This window comes from Stigmatopora argus, chromosome 1 (genome assembly GCF_051989625.1).
Source record: "Stigmatopora argus isolate UIUO_Sarg chromosome 1, RoL_Sarg_1.0, whole genome shotgun sequence".
NCBI lineage: Eukaryota > Metazoa > Chordata > Actinopteri > Syngnathiformes > Syngnathidae > Stigmatopora > Stigmatopora argus.
In genome coordinates this window covers 19481981-19509560 of record NC_135387.1, presented here as the reverse complement: position 1 = coordinate 19509560, position 27580 = coordinate 19481981, and the positions used below count along the sequence as shown (strand labels likewise).

General features: G+C 43.1%; 1 protein-coding gene across 2 annotated transcripts; it reads left to right on the top strand.

Annotated features, from left to right (window-relative positions):
* The first annotated feature begins 1913 nt into the window (after nt 1-1913).
* Nucleotides 1914-27044, top strand: LOC144078998 (voltage-dependent L-type calcium channel subunit alpha-1D-like). Of its 2 annotated transcripts, XM_077607524.1 has the most exons (50): nt 1916-2259; nt 8258-8496; nt 8759-8859; nt 8994-9099; nt 9409-9548; nt 11037-11188; nt 11252-11404; nt 11776-11972; nt 12274-12377; nt 12778-12929; nt 12997-13071; nt 13192-13273; nt 13365-13391; nt 13468-13628; nt 13772-13997; nt 14847-15054; nt 15262-15382; nt 16071-16146; nt 16219-16273; nt 16336-16396; nt 16658-16760; nt 17464-17593; nt 18973-19032; nt 19103-19209; nt 19337-19424; nt 19522-19629; nt 19791-19843; nt 19921-20067; nt 20137-20338; nt 20412-20570; nt 20641-20751; nt 20826-20909; nt 21008-21136; nt 21536-21601; nt 21683-21774; nt 21839-21998; nt 22431-22558; nt 22655-22751; nt 22875-22977; nt 23044-23145; nt 23375-23505; nt 23568-23693; nt 23755-24020; nt 24162-24257; nt 24331-24449; nt 24520-24632; nt 24707-24926; nt 24995-25048; nt 25129-25229; nt 25450-27044. In XM_077607524.1, the coding sequence occupies exons 1-50, from the start codon at nt 2241-2243 to the stop codon at nt 25711-25713; spliced, it is 6174 nt and encodes a 2057-aa protein (XP_077463650.1). In that variant the 5' UTR covers nt 1916-2240; the 3' UTR covers nt 25714-27044. The 2 variants fall into 2 exon arrangements, with proteins under 2 accessions (XP_077463641.1, XP_077463650.1); XM_077607515.1 differs by having other exon boundaries at nt 1914-2259; nt 22875-23145.
* Nucleotides 27045-27580: the final 536 nt, after the last annotated feature.

Here is a 27580-nt window from a genome sequence, read left to right as displayed (position 1 = left end):
CTTTAACCATTTATAGAGCAAGTGACTTTTTGATAATTAAAAACAATAATAATTACAACCAAATACACATTTTATTCGTTAATCCTTGTTGTATATGTAAAAATATTTGAATAATTAGAAATATATTCCTAAATTACTACAATGTTAAAAAAACACATTAACAACACTAATGAAATTAAAATGAATAAAAACAGAAATACACACTGATTACAGCCCCAAGTAACACTCCAAACTTGTTGTATTTTCATAGTGTTAAACTGGAAAACTGGAGAATCATGGACAATTTTCCAGGATTTCCAGGGTTACCTGGAAAAAGAAAAAGAAATCACGCATGACAGTGGTAGCAACCATTTTACATTTCTTATTTAACCAATTATTTTTCATCGGTTTCTTTCTATTCATTCTAGTATGTCTTGGAACTCATGCATCCTGTCATATTGAATATCTAATATGTAAGCTGTTTTGTTTAGATACATTATAAACAGCTCAAACACTGAAACAGAAAAGGTGTACATGCTATTTTAGTGTAGCATCACTGCAAACTTTAAAATGAAGTTGCTTGACAGGCAGGAAAAGAGGTAAATCTGGGATTATCTGATTGCACGAAGCACATAAACACTATCATACAAATGCACACAAAGATATGTGGTGGAGGACTCGGGTAATGAAGGGAGTTGCGAAGGTGAATGTGGGTTCATCCTCAATTTCACATCAAGTGTCGTTAAATCCTCTCGGCTCTGCTGGGACGTTGTCAGGCTATGAGCAATAAAGCTATAGGCCTTTTATCCTTGCTCAACAATCACATCTGACACGGTCACATTTATAGCAGTATGAAAAATCTTGGCCACTCCTGATCACTTCCACGATTTTGCTCTATAAATCCATGGGTTTTTGAATCAGCAATTTCAGTGAAATATATCAGAAAGCAGACAGACACAGTAATATTTGAGAATTGAGTTTCGGAACGAATGTTTCTCTTTGTATGGTCTCTGAAAAGTGGCATTACGGGAACGTCAAAACAACTTTGATATGACGTAAAACCCAAGATTGTTTAACATTGCGGTTTAGAGGAAGCTAGCCCAGAAATTTTAGCTGTCGATTTGCACTGTGGAGAACATTCAGGAAATAGAAGACTATCAGCCCAGTTCTACTTAAAGAAATCATAGATAGCCCAAAGCAAAGGATGTTAAAAAGAATCAAACTCAACTCGCAGATACTTAGAATTGTTGTAAATTTGAACCTTGCATCGATTCCATTGAGTCTTAGCAGAATCTTGCGAACAATCACTGACATTGTTGCAGTCTTCAACAACACAACGGCCCTAATTACTGCTCAAAATCCATAAAGACATTCATCCATAGGAAAAAAATGCAATGTTCTACAATGGCAATCTTAGCCTCCGACCTAAATATTATTGAATTTATTCACTTGGTGTCTCTCATCTAAATTGCTGAGGAAAACAGCCAATGGTTTATAATGAATAATCTTTAGTGTCATCAGGGGTGCCCAAAATCTTTCATTCCGCCGTACGCTATATTCACAACAGGTGTGTTGACGTGTCAGATGTGATTATGACTACATTCATGTGTCAGGGTTGATTTTGTTTGCAGTATATTTCAGGTGTGCTTGTGTTTACCCGTCATTGATCGTGTTCAGGTCAGGTGTGATTATGTTTACGTGTCAAGTGTAATTGTGTTTGTGCCAGCTGTGTTATGTTAACATATCTGTTGTCATTATGTTTACATGCATTACGTGATTGTTTACACGTCTGGTATAATGTACGGCATTTTTGGGACATTTCTTTCAGTCATATATGTATTTTTCTCCTTGCCTTTAATTTATTTGCAGCTGTCCTCCCCTTTAACACACTGAGCCCTTTTCCTATTTAATCCCCAATTGGGGCAGGGGGTGGGGGGTTTAGGGCATAGGAAGCAAGGGAGAGTGAGAGGGCGCGAGAGAGGGAGAGAGCGAGAGAGATGAGATGAGCAGAGGAGGAGGAGAGATGAAGAGATTCAGATTAGTGAAGCCGAGCTGAATTTTTCTCCTCTCAGCCTATCGTTCACTTTTTCACATCCCTCGGCTTCGTCGCAGAAGGAAGCATATCAGATGAAAGTGTGAGTCACGAGCAGCTGGGGCCGATGGACAAAGTGGAATGCTACAAAATGCAAAGTTTTCTTTGTTTCGTGGGAAGACATGAAGATGGGACCTATGTGAGCGTCTGAAGTGGACTACCAGAAGATATGCAGCACAACCATAAAAGTAAGGATCTACCTATCTCTCTCTCTATCTATCAAACAATTCTCTATTCAAGTAAAGTAAATGTATACAACATTTGAGCAATAACACAGTAACTTGACCATTAGTACTGTTATGAATCATATTAGCATTAATGTGATCCCTAACACACATTATAAATGCAGCCAGCGCTAGGCCTGGCCAAAACCCGAATAAATGCAAAGGGCTGCGCTAGGGCATCAAGCATTAAACTTTGCCAAAGTATGATGAGTGATCATCTTGTGAATTTCATACCAGAATGGTCACAGTCCAAGGAAAACAGCATCTGCCATCTGTGTTAACCTTCAGGGCGCCAGTGGAAATTTGGCTACTGTGGGTCGTAGTCCAAGGAGCGGGGGGGAAATGTTGCCCTTCGGTGGTAAGAACGGAGGGACGCAGAGAGTCTATATAAACTGAAAGAAGCGACCCTGACAGGAAAAAAAAAATCTGCCTCCAAGGATCAACACGTCTACACCCCTAAAATATAGTTTCCAAATTTGATTCTGATCTATCTATACGTAACGGAGGAGTAGCAATTTCAACTCTGCAATTGATAAATCCAATCAATCAGCCCCCAAAACAAACAAAAAAACCCAATACATTTCTCAGTATGAATGTTCATAGAAGTTTAAAATGTACTTTAATTTGAATATGTCAATGAATAATGGAGAAGTAGCAATTTTAGTCAATGTACACCTCAAAAACAACAGGAACACGAGAAAGAAGTGCAAAGTAAGCAAGACCTGGAGACCTCCCTCCAGGCAGTCAAAAAAACCCTAAAGAATTTGTTGACTTTGCTACTCCTAAAATGATCAAAGCATTATTTTATGTCAGTTACCATCTTCTGATAAGGAAGCAGAATCTGGGGACTCTGAAGTTGACTCTTTTCTGGGAGGTATGGTTAGGAAACTCTTTATTTGTATGGATAAGAACCACATGGATTTTCAATTGAGGATTATTTCCGGATGTCATGAAGCATTGGACCGGCTCTTTAAACTCTGCAAGGCTTTGGGGCTTCCATGGGTGTTCGTCCAACCACTCTTGTGAACTTAGAGCCTGTTATCTTTCCTACATGTGGTGGATGCTCTGGAAGGATGGTGTTGAGGACCACCTCATTAAGACTTTTCAATCGGTGTAAGACTGTGGTAAATTGGGCTTTTTTTCTAGGGAGTGTTGGACTTAACTAAGTGCTTTTCCACAGTCATTCTGAGCCTGAACTTTATAAACAGAATGTATAGGCACAGCACAGGTGTTGAGGGGATCTGGTTTTGTGGGAGCACAATCACTTCCTTTTGCAAGTTCTGTTCACGTCATCAAACTGCGATCTTCCAATGCTATGATTTTCTCCGGATAAAGGATGAGAGATCCTGTACCAAGTGGACAAATTCAGATAATTTGGGCTTTGTTTGTGAGTGAGCGAGGAATGGGGTGGGAGATCAACAGGCAGAATAATGCAGCATCTGCTGTGGTGCTGACTCTGTCTATCATGGTGAAGAAGCAGCCAAGGTGGATGGAGACATTTACTACTCCTAACAGATGCCCCTAGGCTTTAGTTTGTGACCAAAAGAACAACATCAGAGTTAAGAGCAATTGAAATGACTTCCCCTATATATTAGCAATGACATAAACTCATTTACCACCATTGACCAATATACATATCTTTCACAGTTAATAGTAGCGATATACTTAACGATGTTTGCACTTTGATTCAGATTACCACTCATATTAGCAATATTTTTAGCATGCTCATCCATATGTGATTTTGTTTACATTTCACTTTTGAGATCAGACTTCATCTGGTACCGTCAGACAAAAACTTACCTCATGGGGTCAGCGCTTTGTTTTCCACTTACTGATTTGCTCCATATTACTCTCTTGGTTTACTGTATTTTCCATTTCTTTCCATGATCAATACATCATCACATTGACCTCCACATACCTTAGTGAGTGTGCCTTAATCCTTTCATCCTGGCGGAGGATCAGACTTCCTGCTTGTGGAATTAAGATGGCGTCCATCGACATTCTGATAGCGTTGTCATGGAAATGAGCGCTAAATCGCCGGTTGCCATGGCGTTGAAGCTAATCCTTCCAACCTTTTGTTCCAGTGCCTTGCTCTTGACACAACTGACAGAAACCCTGATAGTCTTTGGCCATGACATGTGCCAAGACGCTATATTTAGTATTGACAAGTAGAATGATTGCGCCGGCGAAGAAATGCTCATACTACGAGTGTGGTCTGTGCTAGGTAAGCAGAGCTGCACTGAGTAAAAGTGAATATACACACTTCTCACAGTGTAAGTCCCTTCTGCAATGGGCTGGCGACCATTCCAGGGTGTACCCCATTTCGTACTCTGGACTCCTGGGATAGGCTCTAGCTCAGGGGTAGGGAACCTGTGGCTTGGAGCCACATGTGGCTCTTTTCATGGTTGCATCTGGCTCTCCGCTAACCTGTGAGCTAAAATACGGAAACCGCTAGTGACAGGGCTGAGATACTACATCTAGAGCTGCTTTAATCTTCTTCTTTTTTTGCATTAGACTGCTGGAATGCATACTCATTGTTTAGCAACTGCATAAGAATGTTGTCAAAAGTATTCAGGTTTTTTCCACTTTAAAAGGGGTGAAATTACAAACAAAAAAGGCACCCATTTACATGTATTTTGACTTTTAAATTCGGAGTATGGCTCCCAAGGAATAACATTAGAAAATATGAATTGTTTGTGCCTCTCTTCGTCAAAAAGGTTCCCGACCCCTGCTCTCGCTCAATAGACAATGGATGGCGGAGACCCATTATGCCTTCATGATGAAAAAGAAAAGCACAACGACGTTGACTAAATAACCCAATGACCTTCCCAGCTGGACCGGGCTGGAGGGCACAAACGCATAACGCACGTGTGCGCGTACACACACTCTTAAACACACACGCAGAGAAACAGAAGAGTGAAAATCAGGAAGTTAATAAGGCGTATGAGAGTAGTGTGCAAGCGATGCTCAACTACACACACACACGCGCGCAGTTGGTGTTCCAACGACACAGCCCAGTCCCGCTAAAGTGGGCCTCGACTCAGCTGAAGGACTTCCTCCAAAAGTCTAACAGCCATTGAGGTCACGCTTGTCCACACACACACACACATGCATGCACCCCCCACGCACACACACACACACGCACCCCCCTCCCACACACACACACACACACACACACACACACACACACACACACAGATTTGTCTTGTACATGCATGCATGCATGCACACTCGCTGCTGTCAGGATGATCTCAGTTGTCTCGGGATAATTCGGGCATAATTAGACGGATTCTCGTGGGGCAATGCAGGGGCTGTGCGTGAGTTTGTGCGCGAGTGTGCAGCTCTACCAGCCACACACACACACACACACGCACTCACTCACACACACACACACACACACACACACACACACACACACACACACACACACACACACACAAAACAAAACAACGTGAGCAACAGTCATGTGACCTGCACTGTCCTAACCTCAGCTCCTCAGCAGCCTGAGGACAAAATAATCATGTTAAGTTAATACAGCAGAATAAGCAGCGCCCCCTGCAGGCTTGCTTCACTTTTTACCGGCTCATTTGTTTGCTTCCTTTCCGTGACTAGCCATTATTCACCCATCACTTCCATGATTATTCATCAATTTAGCACTTAATGCTGAGAAATAAGGAATGAAGTAGACTTTTTTTGGTATTTGTACCTTACCTCAGTTTTTATATTTTGCATAGCTTTTTACCTTCACTCCCTTTATTTGGCAAACATCTCATTTCATTGCTTACATTTTGGAAATGTGCGGTTTTTTTTAAAGACAACTTTTGCAGATGACAACACAATGTATAAATGGTACAAAATGAAGAAGCTTACATTTATTGTCCGTGTCAAAAGATTCACGTGAAGAAGAGAGCATTCACGAGAAGCATCTATCCTTTGGCAAGAAAAATGTTTGATGTTGTCAGAATCTCAGGCTGTCAGCGAGGAGCACGCAATGTTGATAAGCTAAATCTGGCCAGCTATATCACTTTTGGTTTCCAAAACACGAACAAAAAGTATTTCAAATAAGCTAATTTTCAACAGTATTTCCAGTAATGAGACAAACTATTTTTAATTGGACCTTTATTTTTTGTTTATTTTAGAGAAAGTACTGATTTTACATCAACTCAAGTAAAGCAGTTAAATGTATTTTTAAATTCCCATAATTCCTTCCACAACTAGCTTTATTCGACTCAAAAAGATCGAGTATTTTGGTCTCTTCTACATTTCAGTGACACGTGGTGACGCTAGCAGCAATCGGCACGCCATTTGTGTAATATGTCGTGTGACTACAATCTGGTCCTCAAGTCGGCAATAGTAATCAGTTTTTTTTTTTGCTAGTTTATTTGTATTTGTGTAAAATACTTATCAGCTTTGTGCCACCTCTGTAAACAGCAAAGAATTGTGGGAAACAGGAAATCTAGGAAAACGACAATGCGAAGGTCGAATGAGGCGGAAATAATCTCACTAAAATGTTCATAGCGTGTGTGTGCGCATGCGCTTGTTGCAATGTGTGTTCATGGTCCTCAGGTAATAACTAAAACGCACACACACGGACACACACATCATGACCCATATCGCGCACACACACACACGCACAGACAAATCTAGGTCACAGCTGTTCACTACGATGGTGTGTTCATGTGACTTTTTTCTTCTCTACTCACATCATCATCATCTTTTCAAATGATAAACACAATAATGATGACGATTCTTCCATCTGTTTTCTGAAGTTTTCCTCATTCGAGTGACGGGCGAACTGAAGCATATGCAAACTGACTTCGGGCGAGAAGCTATTTAAACCCTTTCAGTACATAGTAAAGAGCCAATCTCATCTTTAGACTCACCTTCCATCCCTGAGTACATTTAATTTAATCTAACGCGCCTTTTTTGGAATGTGGGAAGAGTTCCTGCAATCAAGGGGCTTGATAGTAGTAAATAGAAAGGCAAACATTCCAAATCCTTTTATTTCAGACTCTCAAATGTGGATAATTTCTTAGTCTTTCATGAATCCAGACATTGAAACACCTCCGATCCTGTCACTATCCTTCAATGCCGTACATCAATCCACAACCTTTGTTCAAACAATTAAATTTTTCATCTCATCTCATTTTCTGAACCGCTTTATCCTCACTATGGTCGCGGGGGTGCTGGAGCCTATCCCAGCTGACTTGGGGCCAGAGGCGGGGGACACCCTGAATTGGTGGCCAGCCAATTGCAGGGCACAATGAGACAAACAACCATTCACACTCACTGTTATACCTAGCGGCAATTTAAAGTGTCCAATTCGCCTACCATGCATGTCTTTGGAATGTGGGAGGAAACTGGAGTAACCGGAGAAAATCCACACCGGTGAATCAATCTGGATTTGAACCCGGGTCCCCCACTGTGAGGCCGGCGAGCTAACCACTCGCTCCACCGGGCCGCCCACAATGAAATTTAGTTGCTTTAATTTCTCTCCCTGCTTGCCTTGATGACTTTTTTCTGGACTTTTGTCAAATTGGTAGTCTTCTCGATGAACTTTTTGCCTTCTCACTAAGAGGCGTCCTTTAAATGCTCCAAAAGGTGTGAGACCATGACTTTCCAATATATTGTGACCCGGTTAAAATATTATTTATTTTCAGAATTTTTCATCAACTTTTAGTAATTCATCTGAATTCCATTCAAGTGTTACACTATCTCCATGTATGTAAGAACCTAGTAATTCATATGGATTGGATATTTTTGTCTTTTAATGACAAATTCTATTTGAAATGTTTGTTGTGGTTGTTGTCTTTTTGTTCAGAGGGACCATTAAAGGCTCAGAGATGAACTACTTTTAATTTGCTGTCCGTTATTTTCCAATTTGGTCGTTTGAATTTAATGACACTGTATTCACATTTTTTTAAATCTATTTTTTCATTCCTGGATTGTTGTCCTTTACCAGGCACGGCACGTAACGGCTACGCCAATGCTGTGGATGGTGAAGATGGCGGCGGTGAGGAGGAGGAGGGCGGAGAGGAGGACGGAGGAGGAGGTGAGGGAGAGGAGAGAGTCGGCGGGGACTGGGACGAGGAGTTGGAAGGTGAGGACGAGGGAGTGCGGATGACCAGGACGGACACTCTCCACTCCACCACCAGTTCCACCGGGACGCAACGTAGGAGAGGTCAACACGCGAAAAAACAAGTGAGGCGTTGAGAGATGCACTACTCTAAAAAAGAAAGCTTTACAAAGTTTGCCGTTCATCTCTGAGTCAGAAAATAGCACATTGTGAGGTGTGAACCGTTGGACAAAAGATAACATGAAATGCAATAATTAAGTTAACCTGTAAAGCTAATAGTGCATTATAGTAGGTTCATTCTTACATTTCTTACATCTGAATATGAACAACTTTGTGAGAACCTTAGAAACATGGTGTTAAGATGGTGGACTGTCTTTTCCTGTCCAGGTCCAGGGCACAAATCAAGTCCAGCGAGCGCCCCGGGCATTGTTTTGTCTGAAGCTTAACAATCCCATTAGACGCGCCGCAGTCTCCATCGTTGAGTGGAAGTATCCTTTTACAGTCATTCCAGGTCATATTCTGCTTTTACCAGGGTTCAACCAAAGATGCCTTTTCTTATTTCATGAGACCTGATGTATTGCACAAATTTTGGACCGACTGAAACTTCCTGAATGTAACTCAGACCATTTGACATTTTCATTCTGTTAGCCATCTTTGCTAACTGTGTTGCTCTGGGTGTTTCCAAACCATTTCCTGAGGATGACTCCAACTCTACCAACCATGACCTGGTGAGTTGTATATGGTACACACAGATTTACTTCTGTAAATACTCCAAAACTGCACGGACCTCTTCCCTTCACACTGCGACTCGTATTTGTGTGTTCAATATACATAAAAGTTTACACAAAAATATCCAAATTAGCGACAACAACAAAAATTGTTCCCTACAGTGTGACTATAGTCTTCGAGACTGCACCCAGATCTGGATAGCATGGATCATTTGATACAAGTGTGGAAATGTGAACATAAATGATGATATCAAGACTAAAATGAGTGAAAATTTGACTCAAAATCTGGACGGGACACGTTTCTTCCAGGAACAAGTGGAGTATGTCTTCCTCATCATCTTCACCATAGAAACGTTCCTGAAGATCCTGGCTTACGGTCTAGTCATGCACCCAAGTTCATACATTCGCAACGGCTGGAACCTTCTGGACTTTGTCATCGTTATTGTCGGGTAAGCTAAACTAACAAAATTGCCTTATTATTTTGCTATTTTAGTTAATGGGTGCACGAGCACATTGAGGTGGTTTGGGTTCGTGCTGTTGTCATTTTATCTTTTCGTGTTTTGCTACTGATCTTGTTACATGATTTGGTATGTGACTATTTTTCCCCTAACATCTCATTCAGTCTTTAGACGGCTATTGAAGTCAAATTTCCAGGCGGCTGGGAAAGCATTCTGTGTCATGATTGTTATCGTGAATGTCATGTCATGATTTTGTTGTTGCATTATCTGTATTTGTTCATCACTCTTATAGTCCGACATACCCATCTTAGCGACCGGGTGAACGGATACAGTGTTAGCGGCGGAAGTGCAGCGGCGCGGCGGTAAAGAGTTTGAGTCAAAGCAAACGTGAGCTGACGTTCTCGTTTGCCGGGCGTCCCGAGTGGATGCCTGCGGCGCTGCCACAATTGGTGTGATTCAGAACCGCGGTTGTGGGCGTGCATAACGCTCGAGCCGGCGGAACCTCTCTTGCTGGTGCTCACGATGTTTGCTCACCGGTGACCTCACTTCATGTCCTTGGGGTTGTGATGAAGGCTCTTGTCATGATGACCGGGGGACAAATGCCCAAAGTCCATTTGTTTAGTTGAATTGCATCCCTATTCGGTGATGACTCCTCAACGAATCACTAAGCTGCATTATGGTCATCCTTTTGCTTTTATCTTTCCTGTGTCCTAACTACATCTTGAGATACTGTATATATCTATATGTTAGCATAACAACTGCTAGAATTTCAACAATTGGACTATATTAAGACTTTCCGATTGGGTCAGTCCAAAATTCAAAATTGCTCTACATGGCAACGTCATGGAGCGGATGCAGCAGTTGTGAGTGTGTTCTTACTATTGTTACATTTTTGTGAAAATACTAATATTTCTGTTGTTGAAATGTCATGACATTTTTAACATTTCATTGCAACATTTATCTGTTCCTTTGGATTATGTTGTCTCATTGCTATTTTCTGGAATTATTTCGAATATTAGCATATTAGCATCTTATGCCATTGTTCCATCCTTAGGTTATATTTTTGTAGTAGTGTTGTTGTAAAATTTTGCATTTTTTGTATCGTTGTTGATGATTTGGAATGATTGTTGCACTATTATTACATTAGTGTTACGCTGTGTTTATGGCATTGTTACATGACAGTTTATTTATGGTTACGCTATTAGTACCTTATTATCTACCGTGCTCATGTGCGAAACTGTCAGAAGCTTTTAGGGTGAGTTGGACTTGTCTCCAGCTTGTTAAATACAAGCCTCAGGGTCCACTTCAGTTCAGTCCAGGTTAAGTGAGTTGAAAGCATCATTTCCTTTTCTGCTTGAAATTAATGAGTCCAAATGTGGCAAGTGTGTATTTGGAGTTTTTTTTGTTTTTCGCACAGTGTTTAAGACTTGCGCATGTAGTTGCTGTTGTCTAATGAAAAGGGCGCTGTTTCTACAACAGGTTGTTTAGCGTCGTCCTGGAAACCATGACGCACAAATCAGGCGAACAAGCGAGCACGCACCACGTGCCGGGCAAACCCGGAGGTCTGGACGTCAAAGCCCTGCGAGCTTTCCGGGTCTTGAGGCCTCTCCGACTGGTTTCAGGCGTTCCCAGTGAGTGTGCGCAGCCCGTGGTGGTGACATAATTTTGCATGTTTTGACGGATGTGTGTGACAGGTCTACAGATTGTGCTCAACTCCATCATGAAGGCCATGGTTCCCCTGCTTCACATTGCTCTGCTCGTCCTCTTCGTCATCATTATCTACGCCATCATCGGTTTGGAGCTCTTTATCGGACGCATGCACAGAACTTGCTATTACACAGAAAGTGGTACGCAGCAGCCACACACTGTCAGAACAGCCATGTACACAAATGCTTCAGCCTTCTCTGTTAGTGGTTTATTAGAAAATAACTGAACTAAAATTGAAAATTCAATGTAGATTACATTTTTCTATTTTCACAAACTGACGTGCTGATTACGGCACACTAAGAACGGAGCCAGTTTACGAAAGCACAGCCAGTGTTTGAAATCCATCAATAATAAGTTATTTGCCTAACTGCCTAAAGCTAATAGATTCATTGATCTTTGTTTAATTTAATTTAATTTATTTTTACATTAGCCTCCTTTTAAAAAGTGATGAAACATCAGCATTTTAGTCGCAATAGCCATTCACCAAAGAAGGATGTTTTTATCACTCCAGACACCTATGTGGAGGATGACCCAGTGCCGTGTGCCTTTGCGGGTCACGGCCGCCAGTGCTCGGTGAACGGCTCCGAGTGTCGTGGGAGGTGGGATGGACCCAATGGAGGCATCACCAACTTTGACAACTTCTTCTTTGCTATGCTGACGGTATTCCAGTGCATCACCATGGAGGGCTGGACCGACGTCCTCTACTGGGTGAGAAACAGACAACATGGACATGACTCGAGATAACCTCGCACATACACGGCTTAGATATACTGTCCTGAAACGCATCTACTGATACGCCCTCATATACACACACCTAAGGCACTCAATCAGATCTCTGATACGACCTCACATACTGGTAAATCCCTGTCACACATGGCTGAATTTTCATTACACACTCAACAACTTTTACACACCAAGTGAAACACTGTCATAACTAGTACTTATATTCAGCTCCTGCATGACCCTTTGCATCATTCTACCGCTTGATGTGATGTCTTCATGTGTGCAGATGAACGATGCAATCGGCTTTGAGCTGCCGTGGGTCTATTTTGTTAGTCTGGTCATCTTTGGCTCTTTCTTCGTTCTCAATCTGGTTCTTGGTGTCCTCAGTGGGTCAGTAATCAAAATCATTGTTATATTATTTTTGAGTCCTTGTGATCTTATTGTTTTGTTACTGGTAGTGAGCTTCCATGCTTATGCTGTCTTATGGTAAAGTTGATATTCCATTATTACACTTCTGTTCAATAGCTTTGTATTGTAGTCTCCTATATGCGTACATTGCTGTTATATTAAATATTACTCTTTGGAGTTTTACATAACTGTAATATTATTCCATTGTTTTATGACAATATTTAGAATAGATTTCTAACAAGAATAAACATTATTTCACTGATTTTTTTTCCATTGTTATGTTACAGCAAAGTGAGTATTATTATTGTGTTCTTTTTGTACTTAGGATAAATGCTTATGTCAAGGCTAGTTTATATATTTGGATATTGTATTGACATTGCAGAGAGTTTAGCAAAGAGAGGGAGAAAGCAAAGGCTCGTGGAGACTTCCAAAAGCTCCGGGAGAAGCAACAGATGGAGGAGGATCTGTGCGGATACATGGACTGGATCACTCAGGCTGAAGACATGGATGACCTGGATGAGGATGGAAACCCCCGTGAGTGTGCGTCTTTTTACATGTGTGCATGCAGGTAAATGAAATGGTCATGTGTGTGTGTGTGTAGGTCCATCTCTGGGTGATCTGTCAGATAAGAAGAGAGGGAAGTTTGGGTGGTTCAGTCACTCGAATGAAACGCACGGTAAAAGACACGCAATCACACACACCTGATAACCTGTTATTAGATGATCCGTCATTCCATAAACATCTTTCAATTTCATAACTGGTATATGCGTTCACTTGAGTCATGTCTCCCACTTAGCAAGTCTTCCCGCGAGTGAAACAGCATCTGAGAACACGGAGAACATCGATGAAGAACACACCAACTGCTGCCAGGTCTGCTGGTAAGGCATGCGTTCGCACATACACCAAATATCTACATCTATGTCCATGGTCAAACCATAAGTGATTGAAGGTCTCTTTGTTTTGCTTCAGTGCTCGCATGATGAAGATCAGCTGCTGGTGAGTTGAACTCACGAGTGGCAAAACCCACAGGAACTGACTTTACGTCCTTGTATTGCCGTCTCTGGAAATCCAGTCGAACTTTGCGGCGCTGGAACCGTGTCTGTCGCAGGAACTGTCGCACTGCCGTTAAATCGGTGATATTCTATTGGTTGGTCCTGTTGCTTGTCTTCCTCAACACGTCCCTCAGCGCGTCCGAGCACTACAACCAACCTGACTGGCTGACGCAGGTGCAGGGTACGGCCGCCGCCCGCCGCTCGCCCTCCATTTTATACGTGTCATGCCATCCATCTCTCAATGGAGATGGTGATGAACGCCTGACCATGTGGGTTCAAAAGTGTCTTACCGATTGCACCCGCCATGTGGCCGATGCCGTGCAGATATCGCAAACAAGGTGCTGTTGTCACTGTTCACGGTTGAGATGCTGCTGAAGATGTACAGCTTGGGCCTGGCGCATTACTTTGTGGCGTTCTTCAACCGCTTCGACTGCTTCGTGGTGTGCGGCGGCATCATGGAGACCATTCTGGTGGAGCTGGAAATCATGCCGCCCCTGGGAATCTCGGTGCTACGCTGCGTTCGCCTGCTCCGAATCTTTAAGGTCACGCGGTAAGAAGATGTAACTATTGATTGGTGCAAAAAGGTTTTTAGCAGTGATGGAAGGTTGGAGTTATTATTTAATCAAGAGAAGCCAGGTGCATACATTTGGGAATTCTCATTCTCATCTCATTTTCTGAACCGCTTTATCCTCATTTGCGGGGGTTGCTGGAGCCTATCCCAGCTGACTTCAGGCCTGAGGCGGTGGCCAGCCAATCGCAGGGCACAAGGAGACAAGCTACCATTCACACTCATACCTAGGGGCAATTTAGAGTGTCCAATCAGCCTACCATGCATGTCTTTGGAATGTGGGAGGAAACCGGAGTACCCGGAAAAACATGCAAACTCCACACAGGTGGACCGACCTGGATTTGAACCCAGGTCTCCCACTGTGAGGTCGACGTGCTAACCACTCATCCGCCGAGCCACCCACATTTGGGAATTCCGACTAAAAAAAATGACTTCAATATTGAGTAGAACTGCCTTTTGCAAAAAATATTAAAAACAGCCTGTATAGCAGGGTTTGGCAAACTATATTACAAAGGACCGCAATTGCTGCTGGATTTTGTTCCCAAAAACTTGCGCACTACCTAATGGTGTAGTGGTTCATTCGCCTGACTTTGGTGTGGGCAGGCGCGGGCTCGATTCCTGCAGGTGGCGGTATGGTTGTGAGTGCGAATGTTCGTCTATCTCTGTGTGCCCTACGACTGACTGGCGATCACTCAAGAGTATAGTTTGCCTTTCGCCCAAAGTAAGCTATGATCCCCAACCTTTACGAGGATGCACGTTATCTGTTTGAGTGCAGATGTAATGTAACATTTGTACACCACACCACTGCTGACCGCTATCTCTTTTACGCAGCCACTGGACGGCTTTGTCCAACCTGGTGGCGTCTCTGCTCAACTCCATGAAGTCCATTGCCTCGCTATTGCTGCTTCTCTTCCTTTTCTTGATCATCTTCGCTCTCCTGGGCATGCAGCTCTTTGGCGGCAAGTTCAACTTTGACGAGACGCAGACCAAGCGCAGCACCTTCGACGCTTTCCCCCAGGCGCTGCTCACCTGCTTCCAGGTAACCTCGCCGGACATCTCGCCGGTACTTGCAAAATTACAATCGCATCATTTTTTTGTGTATTAAAGTCAAGTGCTGCATAAGAATGACCTTCCTCTGGGAAAGTTGTCGAAAATAACTTCTGAAAAGTAGTCACACTCTCTATGAAGCTGCTGAGCAGTTTGGCTATGTGTAGCTGATTTAGGATCATCTGTCTGCGTATTCCAGATCCTGACAGGCGAGGACTGGAATGTTGTAATGTACGATGGAATCATGGCGTACGGTGGCCCGGTTTTTCCAGGGATGATTGTCTGCATATACTTTGTCATTCTCTTCATTTGCGGAAATTGTATCCTTTGCCATGTCCCCTATGCTGTTTGTGACTACACAAAGAGATCGAGAGAAGATCCCTGTGGGAGGTCACAGACAGTTATTTGCCTTTTTAAAAATCTTTTATTTTTATTTTGGCACTGATGTCCCTAGCCATTATTTTGACTGAGGGTGGTGGGTGTTAGCAATCATCACCATCTATGGTCAGAGGCTATGGTCTCTTACAGCTCCTAGCAACAAATTCCTGGGGCCACCATGACACAAACCACAAAAAAATGTTGTTGTTTTTTGCAAACTTCAATGCACAATAAATGACTCAAGAATGTAATTAGCCATACCCAAAAGAAAAATTAACGCTAGAACTTACGCAGTTAAAAATACAACACTTAGATTCACTTTTCCCAAAATTCATGGGGTCCAATGACCGCGTCAAGTATGTGTCATCTCAAATGGCTAATTTCTGCTGTTTACGTGGAGTACTGTATATTTTCGTCAAGACTCTTTTTTGGCCGGGGCCCCAAGCAACTGCATTGCTTGTCTGCTGCCGATCGTACTCACAACACAATTTGAGAACCATTGTTCTGGTTTGAAATACAATTGAAGACAAAGAAAGAAAAATCAGGAATTTTGTACTTGTTTGTGCTAGTGGAGGGACGATTAGAACAATTAGAGCCATGAAAATCCTGCACCTTCTTAACGAGCCACAGACATCCTGCTCAACGTCTTCTTGGCCATTGCTGTCGACAATTTGGCTGGAGGCGACGGAGACGACAAGGCACCAGAGTAAGTGGCGATGGGAAAATCACCAGGCGAAAGTAGTTTGACAATGTACTGCTCGTCTTGCCCACCACGCAGGAAGAAGCCGGAGGATGCGGAGGGCGAAGGCGCGGAGGAGGACAAGGAAGTGAAGGTGATGATCAAGATGCTGACTCTATTTCCACATCCCTTCTTTTTTTAACTTTATGCCCACAGGTGGACATTGACGAGGACACAGAATACGAGGAAGAGGAAGAGCTCCCGGAAGGCGAAGATGGTGAGATATTGTCTTAATATTTGTTCATGTGGGTGTTACAATGCGCGCGTTAGCATGTGTGTTACCCCCAGTGTGTTACCTTGTGTGACTATATGCATGTGACCCTTTGCGTGTGTGTTACCATGTGTGAGTGAGTACAAGGAAGGAGAGCACCCAGAAGGCAAAGCTGGTGAGATGATGTCATGCAATAGTTAAGAAGTCATTGGTTTGACGTGACATCTCGACGACATCGCTGACGTATCATTTGTGGCCTTCCTTCAGACGCAGGCGTGCAACTGAAGATGGCTGACCTTGCCCCACCCAAGGAAAAAATTCTGCCCATCCCAGAGGGAAGTGCGTTTTTTTGCCTCAGCAAGACAAACCCGTGAGTTTGACTTTCTCCTCACCTTAAAGCCAAAGACGACACTTTTGTCCTGTGAATCCCAGTGGAAATAAGCGTTTCCATACATTGAAAAGTCACAGAATTGAGTTGATCCGATGTTTAATTTTGGAGCAAAATATAAATAAAAGACACTTTTTCCAGGTAGCGGCTGTCATTAGGGGGAATAGACATTTTTGGCAATGCCGATACTATTTTAGCCAATCAAATGTGACTAGTATATAGTATATATTTTTGTGACTTTATAATTACCGATTGTCTGATGCACCCGTGATACCAAATAATGGTTGTGCTCTTAAGTGAGATCCTTTTTTGGTTTAAATTGCTTTCAAGCAATGGTTCTCAAAGTGTGGTATGAGTACTGCCAGTGGGACATGGACACCCTGTTGTGGCACGCCAAAGATTGACTGAATTAAATTTTCTCAAGCCCCGACAGTTTATTGATCAAGTACATTTTGCTGTATTCAACTTAAACTACAAAAAATCTCTATTTAATAATGTTTTAGCACGCTTTTTGAAACAGCTAATCAAATAATTTATTTGGATCAATTTGACCTACGACCCCAATATATTTACACTCGTTGACAATCCATTTTGACTGGGACAGTTCGCAGCTCAAAGTGTCCTTTACTGGCTTCCATAAACAGGTCCCGTGACGTGTGTGTGTGTGTTTTGTGTGTGTCTCCAGCATCCGAGTGGCGTGCCACACTCTGATCCACCACCACATCTTCACCAACCTCATCCTGGTCTTCATCATCCTCAGCTCGTGCTCATTGGCCGCAGAGGATCCCATCAGGGCGCACTCATTCCGGAACAATGTAAGGAAATGTCGACTTAAAACTCACATAACGTCAACTAAAAAAAGCAAGATAGTGATCAAAAGCAGCAGTCGTGGGGGGCCTCCACGCCAGCGGATTGAGCGGATTATTCCAGAAGTGGGTCAGCGGCTGACGGAAATATCAGCAGTCTTAACGCGCCCGCACATGGCAAACAGCAGCAGATGTCCTCACGCAACGAGCCCGGCAATTGGACAGATGTTAGTTTCGTGTGTGCATCTTGGACTCTAAGTGGAGTCCACTTCACAAAGTAGATCTTTCGCACAAGCCGAACACAATTGTTTGCCAGCAAAAGTTTACTTGAGGAATTTACGTAGCTCCAGGTACTCTTGCTACTTGTTTGGGTCACACCTGTGCAATCCAGAATTACCACCAAATTTCGTGCCAGTCCAAAAATATATTTACTTTGTTGATTAATCCAACATTGTAAACGAAAATGGATCAGCGTAGTATTGAAAGACATTTTGCACCCCACTCTACAAATTTTAAATAGTCCACATACACAACATCAATCCATGTAATTTCTGTGTTAATTTACTTCTCCTGAGAGCAAATTTAAAAAAACTAAGCGAAAATAAAAAAATTAAAAATCTTTTTCAAAACAACAAATGAGTTTGTAGATGGCAGTATCTCTTGTCTGGTCCCCCAAATCACCAAATTGAATCTCAAATAAATAAATAAAAACATTTTTAAAGATACCTTTGATTTCATTTATTTTGATAAACATAATACTTAAAATATGAATGTTCCACAAAATGCATGGAACCCTGTTACCAATTTTTTTTTTTTAAACCTAGTTTGAAACCACAATTTGATCCCTAACCCTGGGTTTCAAACCTACTTTGAAAATCTAACCATCGTTTCAAACCATCATTTGAATCACTAACTCAATATTGAAACCTAATTTTAAACCTTATGCATATTTATGTGTATGTATGTATATATATATATATATATATATATATATATATATGTATATATATATATATATATATATACTACATACATATATATGTATATATAATATTATATATATACACTATATATATGTATATATATATAATATTATATATATATATACTATATATATGTATATATATAATATTATATATATATATATATATATATATATATATATATAACTTTAAAAGAAATATCTAAAACCTTGAACTGGGTTTTTGTTCCTACTTTAATTGAAACCCTAACCCTGGTTTGAGACCATATTAAAACCTACCTACTTGGATTCCTAATTGGAAAGTTTTATTATTTTGAAAGTGATTTTTTCCAGTGTTCTGAGACATTTTATCTCACTTCCGATGAACGAGTTGGCCCCCCATCTCACGGTGATAATGTCTGTTTAGGTTCTGGGCTATGCCGATTATGCCTTCACCTCCATCTTCACCGTCGAAATCCTGTTCAAGGTAGGGAGAGGGAGTGAGGATGCCTGTGGCGTGGTCGCTCCTGCAGACTCACTTCTCGTCTTTGTGCCAGGTGACGGTCCATGGAGCGTTTCTGCACCAGGGCTCCTTCTGCAGGAACTGGTTCAACTTACTAGATCTGCTTGTTGTCAGCGTCTCACTTGTGTCCTTCTTTCTGCAGTCAGTACCCATTGTCTTTAGTTGAGGTGTAACGAGAACAAGTTGCAAATATCAATTCGCCTTATAATCACTAAAACTAATGGCTGCAAAATAGTCATTTGACCCGAGTGTGCCTGCATGTGTGCAGTTCAAGTGCCATCTCGGTGGTAAAGATCCTGAGGGTCCTCCGTGTGCTCAGACCTCTGAGGGCCATCAACAGAGCCAAAGGCCTCAAAGTAAGCAAACGGGCATGCGGTTCAAAATGGCTGCCAGGCATCCACTCGAGTACGCAGTGGGACATTTGATGAGTGTGTTCGTCTGTGTGCCTCACAGCATGTGGTCCAGTGTGTGTTTGTGGCTATCAGGACCATTGGAAACATCATGATTGTCACAACATTGCTCCAGTTCATGTTTGCGTGCATCGGCGTACAACTTTTCAAGGTGGGGGAATTTGATCATTTTTGTATTTCTTTACGAATCAATTAATGAGAGTTTTTTTGCCATGTCCGTAGGTGTGGTAGATTTTCATCATTGTATGTACAGTATGTCTAGTAGTATATAATATGAGGAAGTGGTCAAAAATGGTTTCGTTGTGTCCTCAGGGTAAATTCTATCGTTGTACCGATGAAGCCAAACATACTCCTGAGCAGTGCAAGTATGTGGAAATTTCCCACTTAAAAAAAACAAAAACACAATCACATCGTCTTTACCTGCGTTTGCTGCAATGTGCAGGGGGACATTCGTTGTTTACAAAGATGGAGACGTCAACCATCCGATGGTTCGAGAAAGAATTTGGCACAACAGTGACTTCAATTTTGACAACGTGCTTAGTGGAATGATGGCTCTCTTCACTGTGTCGACCTTTGAAGGCTGGCCAGCGTAAATACTTGTGGGTGGGTGAGGTTGTGTTTTGACTGCACATTGAAGAATTTGTCGCCCACCCCTCAGGCTGCTCTACAAGGCCATCGACGCCAACGGGGAAAACACGGGTCCTATTTACAACTACCGTGTGGAGATCTCCATCTTCTTTATCGTCTACATCATCATCATCGCCTTCTTCATGATGAATATCTTTGTGGGTTTCGTCATCATCACCTTCAGGGAGCAGGGCGAGCAAGAGTACAAGAACTGCGAACTGGACAAGAATCAGGTGATGCCACTCCCCCATCCGTTCCCTTACACGCCGACATGACTTCGCTGATGTTGCATGTTGTCGTCACCAGCGTCAATGCGTCGAGTATGCCCTGAAGGCTCAACCGCTGAAGCTTTACATCCCGAAAAACCCGGTCCAGTACAAGTTCTGGTCCATTATCAACTCCACGGCTTTCGAGTATGTCATGTTTGTGCTCATCCTGCTCAACACCGTCACGCTCGCTATCCAGGTAAACACCGGTTGGTGGAGCTGAGGCAAGTGGGGAACATCCGGGTAACCATTGCATTTACTGCACGCAGCACTATGAGCAATCCAAGACCTTCAGTTACATCATGGACATTCTCAATATGGTCTTCACCGGGCTCTTCACTGTGGAGATGTTGCTTAAATTGTTAGCACTCAGACTCAGGGTGAGTGTTCCTCTTCGCCAAAAGTGTTCCGGCGGTAACAGCACTCACCCGTGAAAATGTGTTTGCGGGTGCAGCATTACTTTGTGGACGCCTGGAATTCCTTCGACGCTCTCATCGTGGTTGGGAGCGTGGTGGATATTGTAGTGACGGAGTTCAGCGTAAGTGGACAAAGAGCCATTACGTGTGCCTATTTGTACGGTTAGTCGGCTTTCTCCAAGACTGTATGTGTGTGTGTGTGTGTGCCCTGGAATGCCAGAGCGGAGAAGACAGCTCACGAGTGTCCATCACCTTCTTCCGCCTCTTCCGAGTAATGCGATTGGTCAAGCTGCTGAGCAAAGGGGAGGGCATACGGACTCTGTTGTGGACTTTCATCAAGTCGTTGCAGGTTGTTTTGGGATTACACATTCACAACTATGTTATTGCAAATGTTAACGCTGCTTAAACTTTTGATTAAAAAGTGATTACTTTGGTTTTACAAAGTTTGTTACCATATTATTAAAGCAGAACAAAAGACCTTTTTTAAACCCTTGTCACACTACTCAGTTTCAGATGATCAATATGCAAATATACCTGTAGCTCCTACTCTATTACACATTTCACCAGGTTATTACAATGTTGTTACACTTGAATACTCCACTTTTTTACATTAAAATTGTTACTACTTACTCAAGCATTTTAACACCCCCTCAGATATGACACAATTCAACATTGCTGAGTTTACGACAACTATTTATATGATTACACCTGGAGGTGCAGGTTGATAACTAGTCTTGTGTCTTTGAAGGCTCTTCCGTACGTCGCCCTGCTCATCGCCATGATCTTCTTCATCTACGCCGTCATCGGCATGCAGGTGAGAGTCCACAGAGGACAGAAGAAGGTAGTGGAGAAGATAAAACGTATCATGTGACCAGCACATTTGTGTCACCATTAGACCTTTGGGAAGATAGCCATGCAGGATCACACACAGATCAATAGAAACAACAACTTCCAGACTTTTCCTCAGGCTGTCCTCCTCCTCTTCCGGTGGGTCGTAACTTCTTTCACTGCCATGACGGTGAGTGATTGCTTGTATGTATGTGTGAGGCAGGTGTGCGACAGGTGAGGCGTGGCAGGAGATCATGCTAGCCAGTCTTCCTGGGAAACGTTGCGACCCCGAGTCCGACTGCGAGCCGGGAGAAGAGTTCACCTGTGGAAGCAACTTTGCCATCGTTTACTTTATCAGCTTCTTTATGTTATGCGCCTTCCTGGTGTGTGTTGGCACTATCTTTTTGTACCACTATAATCTACTTTACACTGATACTGCACCAGAAAACTGCTACTTTATTAACTCATTGGCTACACTTGCTGGTGAAATAAAAACCAGATTTGCAGTAACATTGGCATACTACTACTACCTATAAACAAAGCAACATGCTTCCTACTCATGTAACTGCTTTTAAGTAATTTAATAAATTACCTCATTGACTACCATTAACGGTGATAGACCAACTTGACTGAGAGTGACAGAGATTATTCACTGCCAACCTCTCCCGGTCAAAATGGATTTGATTTCTATCGTCGTCAATGGCTGGCATTGAAACATCATCATTCAACCCTAGCCATCCATTTCAAATCTATCACTGTTAGATCTTAATACAGATGCACCTGTCCATGTAACGTGTGTCTCGGTGCACCAACAGATCATCAATTTGTTTGTGGCTGTCATCATGGACAACTTTGACTACTTGACGCGTGATTGGTCCATCTTGGGCCCGCATCACCTGGACGAGTTCAAGAGGATTTGGTCCGAATATGATGCAGAGGCCAAGTACGAATCCTATTTTTGATAGTATCATAGTTTAAATAACATTCAGCCATTAGCGTGCAAGGTTTGTGAGTTGCCCATTTGTGTATCATCTTTCAGGGGTCGTATCAAACATTTGGATGTAGTGGCTCTACTTCGGAGGATACAACCTCCTCTTGGCTTTGGAAAACTGTGTCCTCACAGGGTCGCCTGCAAAGTAATTACAGCCAAAATATGCAAATACATACATACATTGGAAGAGTATCATTTTTGAAGATGAAGCTCACTTTCTACATGCATTAACCTGCCTTGCCTCTGTGTTGACGGTGCTCTTTCTTAGCGTCTGGTGGCGATGAACATGCCTCTCAACTCCGACGGCATGGTAACTTTCAACGCCACCCTTTTTGCGCTGGTCCGCACGGCACTGAAGATCAAGACCGAAGGTACCGCCGTAGCAAACAAAACATTCCAGTCGAGTCATTGGCATCTTCCATCTCTGTTATTGCTAGGCAACCCGGATCAGGAGAACGAGGAGCTGAGGGGGATCATCAAAAAGATCTGGAAGAGAATGAAACCAAAACTCCTGGATGAAGTCATCCCACCACATGAGGGTACAAAAATAAGATTCTTTTTAGAAGTACTATTTGGTGCTAGTTTCTTATTTGCAGTTAAAGGACAGAAAGAGAAAGAAAGACAAGGGTAAGACCCAAAAAAACAAATGCTTGATTATTAAACCAATTGCCTTAACCACTATCATGTATCCAGTATAATAGTCCAGTCAGTTGGGCCAGTGCCGTGGACCTGTACCAGTGTCTGTCTCTCTGGTGTTTCTTTTTCCAGAGGAAGAAGTGACAGTTGGGAAATTCTACGCCACCTTCCTGATCCAAGATTACTTCCGCAAATTCCGCAAGAGGAAAGAAAGAGGGGGTCTGAGTGTGGAAACCGACGCCACCAACCCGTCAGCTGTACAGGTTGGTCAAATGCACCATCAGCCGTGACTGTTGTCATATTGACATATTGTTTGTGCTTGCAGCTGTGTAAAGCGGGTCTAAAGACTCTGCAGGATCTCGGTCCAGAGATGCGTCTGGCACTAAATGAAGACCTAGAGGAGGAAGAGGAGGAGGAAGAGGAGGATGAGACCATGAAGGAGGAGGAAGAGGTGAAACTTCTTTAATAAACGCAAATACTTGACTTTACTCACTTTGTCCCCACCTCCGCAGATGGACACAGTGAGCGCACACAAAGACCGGCGAGGATCCATCGTGCCCGTCGGTCCAGGGGGAGTTGACGGCGGCGTGGTGAACGGTGGTCTAATCCATCGGGTCGGTTCACTCGGCAAAATGTCTAACGGCAGGGAGTACGATTCCCACGGCTTGCGACAAGATAATCTGAGGTCATCCCTCAATCATCATCACCGCCGACCTTCGGTCAGGAACGGCCTGGTGGAGCACGCCCCCAAAAGACCGTCGCATTACAAACATGGACGGTAGGAAACTCCTTGCAGCTGTAAAACCACAAATAGCTCTTTAAGCTTGAACTTAATCTGCTAACACAGAAGCTATTGCAGTTGACATACAGATGTGAGGAGATGAATCATTTTTAAGTTTTATGTTATGCATACACACAGGGACAGACATTGGAGGAACGGAGACATGGACATGTCCAGAGAGTCACGGTATTACACAAGAGAGGATGATGCAGACAGCCTCACTTCCGCAGAGAGGTACACGCACGCCTCCGTGCACACACACACACATACATGCATGCATGCTGTACATGGGTACATGTGTTTTCAGATATTATCCTGACGATCCTTCGTACTATGATGGCCACGCCCCCTACAGCCCCTACGGTAACGACTACAGCGAGGCTAAGCGGACTACACGGAGGCGTCTCCTTCCGGCCACGCCCACAGGTAAGCCATGACCTAATGCAACATCTGTTTGGCATCTTTGACGTCGGCTGACTTCGGATTTGGCTCTCAGGTCGGAAGCCATCTTTTAACATTCAGTGTCTGAGACGTCAGGGCAGCAGTGATGATTTACCTATGCCGGGAACATACCACCCCAATTCCCCTCCACGCCGCGGCCACGCTCAGGTACGCACGATTGGAGAAAACTCAGTCACTCACATGCATGCAGACGAAAAAAGAACAGGTCTGTCCTGTTGTAGACGTACACCAATTACGACTGTCCCCCGCCGTCGAGTCGCTCCACTGCCGCCTCTTCCACGTCCTGGGCCAATCCGTGTCCTCGTCGCGGTCGTCTCCTATACGCTCCTCTCATTCTGGTTGAGGAGGAGGGCAGTCCGGCGTGGGGGCGAGGGGGAGAAGTTAGACAAGGGGGAGGAAGAGGTGGAGGCCTGGAGGACAAGCTAGCAGGAGCGGGAGGAGGTGAGCTAGGACCCCCCGGGGTCAATGTTACCTGGCTGGAAGTCATTCATTTGCTGTCGCGTTTTCAGGTGTCAGCGTGACGGGGGCCTCGCCGACTCCCGCCTGGTATGGCGGCCAAGCAGGTGAGTGCAGAGACCTCTGACGCTTAGCGAGGCTGTTATGGCAGCCAATCAGCATATGACCTCTGGCTTCTATTCCGCAGCCCCGCCTCCTTACAGAGCATACACCACGCTCAGAGTTCCTTCTCAGCTCGGGGCGCCTTTTGGCGAGAAACGAGGCTCCGCCGACAGCCTTGTGGAAGCGGTGAGACCAAAGCCCTTTGGACATGACTAATCGATAAAAGTCTCATTAACCATACCAATCGGAAGATAGCGATTGAGATATTTTGATCCGCCACTAATTGAATGAAATTTTTAACCAATCAGAAGTGATATAACTTAATCAGGGGAAACTAATCACAATATGTAGATTTTTTGATCATTTCAAATTGTGTACGCCATACAACAAATTCTTTCCTCGGCAGGTTCTCATCTCGGAGGGTCTTGGCCTCTATGCACGCGACCCCAAATTTGTGGCATTTGCCAAGCGGGAGATCGCGGACGCATGTCACATGACTGTGGACGAGATGGAATCGGCCGCTAGCGACCTATTGGGTTCGGCGAGCCACGAGTTTCTCGACACTGCCGCCGTGGATACTGCCGCACTATACAGCGACGAGGAGCCCATCAGGGCGGGCCGAGAAGAGGAAGAACTGGCCGATGAGATGAGTTGCGTGACGTCGTTTTGACGGACGGACATTCACCGCCGGTGAAGCCTCGTCGGGAATGAATACTCAATTAAGTTTGAACTCAAGTTTCCGACAAAATGTATAAATTTGAACAAAAGGATACAGTTTGGGACGGAAGGTGGGCACAATGTAGCTGGAAATTGCACATCATGCTCCATCTTATCAAGTAGGTGGCGATAATGGATGGACTGCCGTAAGTTTACGAACTTTAACTGCGGAGAAAGAACCTTTTTTTGTCTCAACCAGCGGCTTAGCATTCTAGCTGTATATTGACTTATTTTCATAGTTTGAAATTTTTAAAGTCTTCCAGCAAACACAACACTGTTCTTATTTATTTTGAGCTAGCTTGGCAAAAACGGAAGGATTTCATCAGCTGGGTATTGGTGTTATCAATAACTAATGTCGCATCGACCATCATTGAGCCAGCCTCAAATGAGCCGCCATTTTGTGGAATGAATACTTTCAAAAATGTTTTTTTTCTCGTCCTGCTGGTGTGCTACTGCATGTTTAAGGATTTATTTCCGTACTCACAAACATGGCACCAAAACACAACTTTTCTACTTTTTCACACGTCCCTCATTGCTTCAACAACCTGTGCTGTTTGATGGATAAGCTACTTGACTAATCAGTGGAACTTGTACAGAAATGACAAAGATTTGGTGTTTAACAGGAAAAAAAACAAATTCAAACTTGACTGAGGGAAAGAAGTTGAACAGACTTAACAATCTGGAGATGGACTAATGTTCAAAGTAGAGCCATTTGGTTTCATTTTGACAGCGCATGTCACCGAAAGAGAATTTTGTACTTTTTCTATCTAGCTGTGTTTTGTTTGATGGACAAACTACTTGTAAATTGCAGGCTGTCCCTCCGACAATCACATGAGGTGACGCGAGTGTGAATTTTATATCGTTTTTGGAATCCACTGAAACGTGGATTTTTGCTTTTGATTTGATTTCTGTTGTCAGTTTTGTTTTTTCTTTTTTTTCTATCAATGCTGACTCTCAGCAGTCCTCATGTCTTCTCGTGTTCTTCCTGATCGTCGACCGAAGGGCTCACTCACGGCTTCCCTTCCCGATTCCATTCACAAAAACAAGTCAACCGTCCGTACCTCAAATAAAAGAGAGCGAAAACAAAAGCGTATTTGATTACTCACCAAGTGGTTTCTTCTATTTTGTGGACAACGTGGCTGCAAAAGAGCAAGGAACATGTTTACAAAAGTGCAGTCAGTGTTGACTCTGTACAAAGACTTTTCCTAACCCTTGACTGACCATTTTTTGCAACAATCAGGGAATGGTGTGATTCCTGCTAATAAAAGCACGAGTGGAACAATTGTCAACTTGTTTTTTTTCACTTCACAAATGGTGCAAAAAGAACATTACCAACTGTGTGTTTAAATTTAAATTCTCAAAAAGAAGCGCTTCTCATATACGTAAAGGAAAGCAAATGTACATTAAATCAAGACATAGGCTAACATCGTAGCAGAGACCTTAACACACAGTATATAAAGAAAGACATTTAACGACCTCTGCTGTCCGCATGTAGTCAGTGCAGATGGGATTGCAAAGTCTAAACAGTACGAGGTTAATAATGAATTCATTCATTCAATCAAAAATTGGTTACACTGAAGCCAACACATGGAATTTTGGTGCGGATTTATTTTTTTCACATAAAGCCCTATTTTTTCGCGATTTTTTGTGATTTTTCATCTTTGGCAGTTTTTGCGTTGTTTCGCATTTTGCAGGACACTTCACAACGGGGGGATTACTGCCGATATATTTTTCTACAGTAGAACCGTTTTTCCCCATTTTTCGTAATCTTTCATCTTTCACGGTTTCTGCGTATTCTTCGCATTTTGCGGGACACAGCA